General features: G+C 36.2%; 3 protein-coding genes across 7 annotated transcripts; 1 reads left to right on the top strand and 2 right to left on the bottom strand.

Annotated features, from left to right (window-relative positions):
• Positions 1–1,603: 1,603 nt before the first annotated feature.
• On the bottom strand, positions 1,604–4,498 carry LOC136229083 (glycine-rich RNA-binding protein 4, mitochondrial-like). Of its 4 annotated transcripts, none has more exons than XM_066017648.1 (5): positions 4,299–4,497; positions 4,141–4,209; positions 3,868–3,969; positions 3,061–3,140; positions 1,604–1,815 (listed from the first exon to the last, which is right to left on the bottom strand). In XM_066017648.1, the coding sequence occupies exons 1-5, from the start codon at positions 4,387–4,389 to the stop codon at positions 1,807–1,809; spliced, it is 351 nt and encodes a 116-aa protein (XP_065873720.1). In that variant the 5' UTR covers positions 4,390–4,497; the 3' UTR covers positions 1,604–1,806. The 4 variants fall into 4 exon arrangements, with proteins under 4 accessions (XP_065873720.1, XP_065873717.1, XP_065873719.1 ...); XM_066017645.1 differs by having other exon boundaries at positions 3,863–3,969; positions 4,299–4,490; XM_066017647.1 differs by having other exon boundaries at positions 1,604–1,825; positions 3,863–3,969; positions 4,299–4,489.
• An 80-nt stretch (positions 4,499–4,578) lies between these two features.
• LOC136229084 (uncharacterized) lies at positions 4,579–6,088 on the top strand. Of its 2 annotated transcripts, none has more exons than XM_066017649.1 (3): positions 4,579–4,675; positions 5,519–5,717; positions 5,802–6,088. In XM_066017649.1, the coding sequence occupies exons 2-3, from the start codon at positions 5,526–5,528 to the stop codon at positions 5,931–5,933; spliced, it is 324 nt and encodes a 107-aa protein (XP_065873721.1). In that variant the 5' UTR covers positions 4,579–4,675; positions 5,519–5,525; the 3' UTR covers positions 5,934–6,088. The 2 variants fall into 2 exon arrangements, with proteins under 2 accessions (XP_065873721.1, XP_065873722.1); XM_066017650.1 differs by having other exon boundaries at positions 4,594–4,675; positions 5,479–5,717.
• A 138-nt stretch (positions 6,089–6,226) lies between these two features.
• Positions 6,227–8,584, bottom strand: LOC136229082 (protein NRT1/ PTR FAMILY 6.4). Its single transcript, XM_066017644.1, has 4 exons — positions 8,381–8,584; positions 7,962–8,282; positions 7,335–7,882; positions 6,227–7,258 (listed from the first exon to the last, which is right to left on the bottom strand). The coding sequence occupies exons 1-4, from the start codon at positions 8,381–8,383 to the stop codon at positions 6,382–6,384; spliced, it is 1,749 nt and encodes a 582-aa protein (XP_065873716.1). The 5' UTR covers positions 8,384–8,584; the 3' UTR covers positions 6,227–6,381.
• Positions 8,585–8,879: the final 295 nt, after the last annotated feature.

Here is an 8,879-nt window from a genome sequence, read left to right as displayed (position 1 = left end):
CATATTTCAATAAAGAACAAACATTGCGAGTTTTATAGAGATGGGATTTTCTATTTTTCAGGAATATCATTAAATGGGATTTATGTATTAGACGATAAAATTTCTTTATTCGCAATTGATACCAAAAGACATAAGCTAGATAATTCAACTTACTTGTGGCATTGTCGTTTAGGCCATATAAACAAAAGACGCATGCTTAAGCTACATCAAGATGAGCTTATAGATTCAATTGATTGTGAATCATTGGAAACATGTGAAGCATGTTTAAAAGGTAAAATGACAAAGACACCCTTTAGCAATAAAGGTGAGCGTGTATCAGACACTCTAGGATTAATACATTCAGATGTATGTGGTCATATGTCAGCCCAAGCAAGAGGAGGATTCAGATACTTCATAAGCTTCATAGACGACCATACCAGATATGGTTATGTTTACTTGATGAAGCACAAGTCCGAAGCTTTTGAGAAATTGAAATGCTTCAAGAATGAAGTAGAAAATCAAATAGGAAAGAAAATAAAGATACTTCGATCCGATCGAGGTGGTGAATATCTTTCGGATGATTTTCTGAATTATCTAACTAAATGTGGGATATGCTCACAATGGACACCTCCTTGTAAACCACAACAAAATGGTGTATCCGAAAGGAGGAACTATACCTTACTAGATATGGTACGATCTATGATGAGCATAGCATTACTTCCAAAGACATTTTAGGGTTATGCCTTAGAAACTGCCCTCTTCACCCTAAATCGAGTACCAACTAAATCTGCCAGTTCCATACCATATGAATTGTTCATTGGTAGGAAACCTACTTTCTCATTCATGAGAATATGGGGTTGTTCAGCATTTGTCAAACGAATAGCATCAGATAAACTAGATTCTAAATCTGATAAATGTTTCTTCATAGGATACCCTAAGGAAACTATGGGGTATTACTTCTATCATCCAGATGATCAGAAAGTAATAGTATCCAAGCACGTAACCTTCTTAGAGAAAGAGTTTCTTGAAGAAACACAAAAGGGAAGCATGATTGAACTTGATGAAGTTCAAGAAGAAGAAACACCAGCTGAAACAACAGAGGCGGTTGAGGAACCCGAAGCAGTCCCATTAGATGAGACTCAAGTGCCACCACCTACTCGTAGATCACAAAGAGTTCATGAACTCCCAGTTAGATACGGTTTTCTAGTGGGAGATGATGATGAGGTTCCCGTGTTAGACGACGATCCTGAAAACACGAATCGATTAAAAGTGATATCCTAATTCAGAGCTCTTCCTCACAAGTAATGTTGCAATGTGCATCATGCCCTAGCTGAATACATTATAGTAATTAGTGGACCGTCGAGTGTTAAGATACTTCAGTATAGTTACCATGTGAATGAAGATTGGACTCAACATGGGGTAGTTATTTAGCTCAGAATAGGTCCCTAAACACAGATGAGTTAAGCTCAATACACTCATTAAACCAAGTGTTCTCTAGGCATGATAATTGGATAGTTTATCTGATCAAATCTTTCAATAGTTGGTTAAGGAACCCTAGTTCAGTCAAATCATATCATTACAACAAATTAGTAACAGGTTAATAATTTGAATATTTGGTTAATCAAGACCTTAAAATTCTAGCTCTTTATATTTTCACTTGTAGAATCAAATCAAATACACTAAAGAAGCTTAATGGCAACAACAAGTAATTCACTATTGGAAAAGAGAAGCTGTCAGGGATGAACTTCCTTGATTGCTCTAGGAACATGCTAATTTTTCTTAGACACGAGGCAACAGAGTAGTGTTGAACGCTCTGTTTTCACGGGCTCATCCGACCTGTACCGATCTACAAAAATGTGAAACCACACGACATTTATTTGATAGTAGCCCTAAATTATATAATAATAATGCATGATTTTTTGAGTCGAAATAGGTTATTTAGCACTGAACACCTCGCCCCTCATCCCAACTAGGTTGGCACCAGGATAGAGACATACCAAATATAATTGACATAATAAGTATATATATACAAAATTATATATTACCATTTAATAATGTTATATTTTGTTAACAAAATAAAACAAAAAACAATTGGTTAAACGGTATTTTATTCCCACGTAGCGCTTATATATTGTTCAATATAAGCACTATTTAAATGGTAACTTTTTAATAGTAATTTTACATAAAAGCACTAATTCATAAAATAAAGGATAAAGTACAAAAAAAAAAAAAAAAAAAAAAAAAAACCTTATGATTTTTAATTTACAATTCCAATTTACAAACATAATCTCATGGCTTAAAAACTTACAAACAATTGTCAATATCTATTGTATGTGCAGTTTGCAATAAAGGATAATTTTTCAATTTAAAAAATGCTTGTGATTTAATTAATTTGTAAAGCAAGATCTTATATGGAGCATTTCGCAAAGTCAATTTTTTTAATTGCTCAAAATCGATCTATTTTGGGTAAATAGTAATGACAACAATTTTTGACGGCATGTATAAGTTTGCAAACTGCACAAACTACATACTCATTTTTGCAATTTTTTAAACCACATGATTACGTTTACCAAAAGATCAAACCACATAATGTTTTTCTTTTTTCACCCTTTCACCCTAAACTAAACAAGGCTCAAGGATGTAAAATTGGGTTAAGCAGAAGAGGAAAACATGTAAACTTTCTCTATTAGTTTATTTGATGATTTAAATAACAAGTTATATATATATATATATTTTGATCACATTTGTTTATCTCGGTTTTTAGATAGGTTTCAGCTTTCCTTGTGTTAGAATTCCAAGTATACGTTGAAGTTGCATGGAAGAATCAAATTGATGATAGAAAGGTTATTCACTATTCTAGGGATTCGTTTGTAACTTAAATTCAAGTTGGATGCAATATACGTAGATGCAAAAACAATGTAATTGCTTTAATATGCAATGTTCAAGTCATTCAATTAAGCATGCTTCATCCATTTTAAAAATATAGCTTAGCTAGTGTTATTAATTTGTTGAATGAAAAGAGATGAGTCTTAATTTATGGTGTGAAATTTCAGATCATAAAGGGCAACAATTACAGCTTACATGGAAGGAAGGACAACAACCGCCCCACCGCGAACTTTTTCGAGAGCAAAGCAGACTCTCAATGGCCTTCCTAACAATGCCTGCAATGCAATTCATCACCTAGTCAGCTATTCACAAAACCTAGAATTGGTCATTTATATATTGAGCTCTCCATCTTTTGAGCTATGAAAACCCCATTTTGACTTGGAATTGGATTCAATTGAATTTTATCATTCAAATTTCATGTTTGAAAATAATAATAAAAAAGGGGTTTGTGATGTGAGAATAGGAAATCATACCAAAGATGACATGATTTTGCGAAAATTCAATAGAGAGTAGTTCATGGAATGGAAAACACATTAGGCCAATTAGCAATTGAATTCATTTATATCAAAAATGTTTTTGTATACATAGTAAATGAATTGAATTGAATTCTACCAAGGAAAAATCAATTCTTTGCTTACATGGAGTTTGTTATATACAAGGGGTTATAAATCTACGAATTAAGGTATTGGTTAAGAGTTCTTAAGGGTCTGTTTAGATAGAGTTGAGAGGACTGGAAGGTAGGGTGAGGTGGATAATATAAAGCAGCCGATTTGGTGGAACTGAAAATATAGATGTTTTTAAATTTCCTCTTCTCCTAATAAACTCCTTCCCAAGCAGGAAGATTTCAATCCAAGCAGATTTCAATGTGTAGATTTATAAATGAGCAAAACAGAAATTGAGAGGTCAATATAAAATTTTGTTAGGATCAAATGTTGAATACATCGAAATAACATGTATGTGCTGGGTGTGTGAGATGAAAGTTCATGTTCATACTAACCTTACCATCCATGGCATCTTTTGCACTAATAGCCTGACCTTCTTCTGAAAAACTGACAAACCCGAATCCTCTAGACCTACCACTATCTTTATCATACATTATCTTCACTGCAAACAGAAACATTCACGTTACTTTATTATAAACCATGAATTAATGATGAACACAATAAGATCCCTTCAGAAATACTTTATGCTATTAAATGTTCATTCAGGAAATTCGTCGAACAGGTGGATGGATTGTACAACAAACGATGAAGCTGCAGGGAATTACATATGTACCTTCACTGACCGCTCCAAACGAAGAGAAAGCATCTTGTAAGGACTTCTCGTCAACTGACCATGACAAACCTTCAACACAGAAGCATACTAATTGACCGGAAAAAAATTCATATGAAAGCAAAAATAATACATGGATATGTGTGAGAAAGAGAACAAACCTGCTACAAAAAGTTTACTATTCGGGGGAGGAGAATGAAGTGTAGTTGCTTCCGTAGCTCTTCTAGCAATGGAGATTAGAGCTCTGTTCATCGTCAGTTAGTGATCCGATCACCAATTCACCGCCGTTGTGTTGTGGAAGTGGAAGTGGAATCACCAATCACAGCTTCTTCCTGTCCTATTTTCCAGAGTATACTTTTAACGGGCCTATTTGTCTATTGCTGAATTGGGCTTCACATATATGGGCCTGTTTCAGTATTGGCAGAATGTATTCACTTGGTGTGAGACTCATATTTACAAGGGTTTTAGAATAAACCGCTCAACCTTTTTGCAGTTCTGTCCGCGAATCGCCACTGACCGCTGTATAGAGATTCATCAGGTAAAACCAATCACGGGTTTCGATTTTTGTTCATATGTTTTTATGCTGTGGTTCTAATTGTTGATATCCATTTTTCTTTTTCCTAATTGCATTCTGTTTTGAAATGGTTCTGATTTGGGTAGTTGCTGAAATCGCAAAATATGATATGAATATCGATCTCTGTTAGTCTTTGTCATCTTGAGATAAAATTGAAAATTAGAATGTTCCTTTGTGAATTTTTGACATTGACGGCAAAAAAATGCATAGATTGTTTCGTGTTTCTGAGTTCTGCTTTCTTAGTACTACTCTGTTACAAGGAGTAACTGAGGTTGAATGAAAAGAATTTGTATTCTGATTATTTCCCTTTTGAGTTTTTCATGCTCTTCAGAGATGTCTGATTTCATGTCCAGCGAATTTGTTGTTCGGTTAGATATTTTAAAAGGGGGGAAAGGAATGCAGCAATATCTGTATGTCAGCTGGAGGTTTCATCTGATGTCTTACTTGAAATTTCATAGAATAGCGCTTAATATTATTAGAGATGTTACTCTTTTAATGGTGTTACATCTGATGTCTTCTAATGGTGACATTTGTATTCTCTAAGCCTTTGGTGCTTCTCGATGCTAGGTGCTATTTGCACCCCTTCTAGCTGTCAATTTTTTGGGCTCGTGACTCATTGCTATACATATCTCAGATGGCCTCCTATTTTTAGTTCCCTGACTGTTAACTTTAGGCTGTTGCAAATTTTGACCTTGAAATTCACATCTAAGTTTCAAAGGCCATACTGTTTCATATTTGTCATTGTAATGCAACTCAATAATACACAGATAAAATAAACTAGCTAAGGTGTATTGGTGGATAATGCAGTTAAGACATGAGTGCATTCAACGCTTTCAAAGCGCAAGTTCCAATCGAATGGAGTCGTAACTTATATATAACCTTGGTGAGGGGCATGCCTGGAACCAGGAAACTTCACAGGCGTACTTTAGAGGCATTGCGTCTTCGCAAATGCAACCGAACTGTCGTGCAACGGAATAATCCTAGTCTTAGGGGAATGCTTCAGCAGGTTACAATACAAGTTGATTGTTATAGCTTACACTCTTTTGGTCATCACGCTAAGTAACAATGTTTTTTTTGTTTTTCCAATCAGGTAAAGAGGTTAATTGTGGTTGAGACAGAAGAGATGTACAAAGCACGCAAACAAAACGAAGCAAACCACAGAGCTTTACGCCCCCCTTTAGTTGTAAGCCACTTGCCTGCAAATGCAAGCAGTTCTTCCTAAAGCTTTTGTATCTGTTCTATGTAACTTTTTAGAGGTGAGGTCTATGTTCCTTAAGAAGTATTACCTGCTGCATAGGCGATGTTTATGTTAAGCACAGTATTTTATGGAAGCTTTGACCTATTTAATATCAGCCAAGTTCTCAGAGTTCCCCTTCATTTTTAATAAGGCATAAGTTGTTTATCGAACTTTTTGGTATGTTAGAGGCTCTCCAATAGCATTGTCATTCACACTTAAGAGGCTTGTAATTTATTATATGTTCGATATTTAACTGCTGGTCACACAAAGCTGAAGAATACTGTTTTGAAAATAGTAATAGATATAAAAGCCTGCATTTTGTTACAAATATTAATTAATGTCTATAGCCATTGAGTGATTGAATGACACCCTGCAATCGACTACTGCAAAACACAACTAAAAGGAAAATATGAATACATTGGGTTGGGATCATTCAGACTGGGGTTCCTTCCATCTCGGTCCGAACGACCATCAGATCATTGGAAGCTTTGAGCTCCTTTGCACCAGAATCATCAGGTTTAACATACTGCTGGACTTTGTACTGATGTTTCCTTGCAAACACTAGGAAAACAAGAAAATTCAAAGATCCTAGAACTGCAAGCAACCAGTAGAAGTTGTATAACTTTCCCTTATTCAAGTTACTTCTTAGCCAACTGTTCTTAGTGACCTGGTCAACTAGAGAGACCAGTAAACTACTGACGAAGAAACCCATTGACAGTGTACTTAGGAAAAAGCCTGTGCTCAGTGATTTCATCCTCTCTGGTGCCTCTCTGATGAAAAATTCAAGTTGTCCAACATATGCAAAAGCTTCCCCGGCACCCACTAGGAAGAACTGAGGAACTAGCCAGAAAGCACTAATTTTAGAATTGTGGTGAACAGCGTTATTCTTTCTCTCCATCTCAATCATAGCAGAAGCGGCCATGGCAATTACTGAAGAGATGAGTCCAATGCCGATCCTCTGAAGACTGGTGAGTCCTTGTGTGTTGTGAGTGAGAGTTCGAGCTAGGGGGACAAACAGTTTTTCATTGAGGGATGTAAAGAGGAGAATGCTGATGAAAAGAAAAGCAGACAGGGAACCTGCTGGGATGAGGAAAGAACCGAGTTTTCGATCCATGAAGGTTGCTTGCTCAATGGTGAAAGTATTCATTTGAGAGTAGACTGTCCAAAACAGGATACATGTAGACCAAATAGGAATGAGTTTGAGTACCATCTTCACTTCTTCAACCTCCATCACAGTTGATACTATCCAAGGGTCAATTTCCTTCCTTCCAGCAAAGGCATCATCCACAATTGCTGCCTTGTCGAGAAATCTGAGAATTTTTTGCAAATTTTCAATTCAACATATTGATAAAGAAATCAAAAGTTGCTTTTGGTCAGCAAACTTACTTGAACTTCACCGAATGAGGTACTCTGGAGTTGTGGTAATCATTAAGAAGGCTTGGATGAGAAGGATATTCATGAGCTCTTTTCTTCCATGCCAAGAACATAACTCTCCATATAACAGTCAAAGGGCTTCCTTGAGGCTTCTTGAAACGGTACCACTGTGTCCCGATGAGCAACACAGCAACTGCAATCACCATTGTTCCTGCAGATATCCCGTAGCCCCATCCTCTTCCTATGTTATCTTGCACGTACACTAGCACTATAACTGCAAACAAGGAGCCAATACTAATGCAGAAGTAGAATCTGTTGAAGAAGAAGATCATGGCCTTCTCCTCCTTAGGATCTGATAAGTCAAATTGATCAGATCCAAAACCTGATACGTTGGACTTGATTCCACCTCCACCAAGTGCTATAGTATATAGTGCTGCATATAGCAAAGCCAGTTGCTGCCCGTTGGCTTCAATACACTGATGATGTTGTTTCCTGTAGTCATCACAGACAGGAGGTCTCATGCTACTGATAGTTGTGGCTAGTGTCAATAGAGTTACCCCCTGCAAAACAAAACATAACGGTAGAATACATGAAGATGAAGTAGTAGAAGCATAATAGTATAATAAGTTGAGAGCTTACCAAAGCAGTTACAGATGCAAAAATTGCAATTGTGAAATAGCGTCCGAGTTTAGCATCTGCCAAGAAACCTCCAAGGAGTCCAAGGAGGTTGAGAGTACCCATGAAGTTGGTAACAATAGTTGCAGATTTTGAAGATGGAATATGCAGATCTCCTACTAAGTAAGTCACAAGATTCATTGATATGCCCATCACACATATCCTCTCGGACAACTCGGTCCCCAGAATAAGGCCTGCAGCAAGCCATCCTCCGGTTTTGGATTTGTCAGCAGTATTTCCTCTGAAATCAACCCCACAGTCACCATCCTTGCTGCCTAATAAAACCTGTTACAATTGAAACATGATTAAAGCTTAGCTTAGCTTAGCTAGTAGAAGACAAGCAATACCTTCTTAAGTAGAAGATAACTATGTATATATATTACCATATTGATGAAGAAAAGAAGAAGAGAATGAAGAAACTAGTGGTGTTGCAACAGAGAAGAAGAAGAGTGCATGATAAGAGATTAGATGGGGGAATTCTGGCAGCTTTTTCAGTAGTAAAGAGAGGATATATGTTGTTTGTATTATAAGTGGGAACTCAAGAGCATGTGCTATTTTGGACTTATTATAGAATTGCTTGTGGTTTTGATTTTGAACTTTTTTGTGGACACTGCCCTATTATTATTATTATTTTTCTGGTAAATAAACGAGCACACCCTTAATTAATAAAAGGCAATGACAGTCCTTTTCATTCCATATTTGGGCTACTTATCTCTTCTCAATAAATTCAAGATTTTCTCCATCATATAATTTAGTATTTATTTATTTATATAAGCAAATAAAGGTATATATTAGTATTAAGATATCAGCATCGCAAAGACAAGTAATCATAATGGAATATGTTATGTCAGATGTTTGACCATTAACCGCACTTCACCCCCC

The sequence above is a fragment of the Euphorbia lathyris genome, chromosome 5, assembly GCF_963576675.1.
Source record: "Euphorbia lathyris chromosome 5, ddEupLath1.1, whole genome shotgun sequence".
In the NCBI taxonomy this organism is placed as follows: Eukaryota; Viridiplantae; Streptophyta; class Magnoliopsida; order Malpighiales; family Euphorbiaceae; genus Euphorbia; species Euphorbia lathyris.
Note: the sequence above shows the minus strand (reverse complement) of the source record. Positions and strands in the feature narration are given on the sequence as shown.

Bases quoted from the DNA above. Each gene is read 5' to 3' on its own strand.
- LOC136229083 (XM_066017645.1), bottom strand. From the start codon at position 4,389: ATGAACAGAGCTCTAATCTCCATTGCTAGAAGAGCTACGGAAGCAACT. The intron at 4,210-4,298 runs GTTTGTTCTCTT...TCTGTGTTGAAG, and splicing joins TAGTAAACTTTTTGTAGCAG to GTTTGTCATGGTCAGTTGAC. The intron at 3,141-3,862 runs GTTAGTATGAAC...ATTGCATTGCAG, and splicing joins AAGATGCCATGGATGGTAAG to GCATTGTTAGGAAGGCCATT.
- LOC136229084 (XM_066017649.1), top strand. From the start codon at position 5,526: ATGAGTGCATTCAACGCTTTCAAAGCGCAAGTTCCAATCGAATGGAGT. The intron at 5,718-5,801 runs GTTACAATACAA...TTTTCCAATCAG, and splicing joins TTAGGGGAATGCTTCAGCAG to GTAAAGAGGTTAATTGTGGT.
- LOC136229082 (XM_066017644.1), bottom strand. The intron at 7,883-7,961 runs GTAAGCTCTCAA...TTTGTTTTGCAG, and splicing joins TTGCATCTGTAACTGCTTTG to GGGGTAACTCTATTGACACT. The intron at 7,259-7,334 runs GTAAGTTTGCTG...AAAAATTCTCAG, and splicing joins CCTCATTCGGTGAAGTTCAA to ATTTCTCGACAAGGCAGCAA.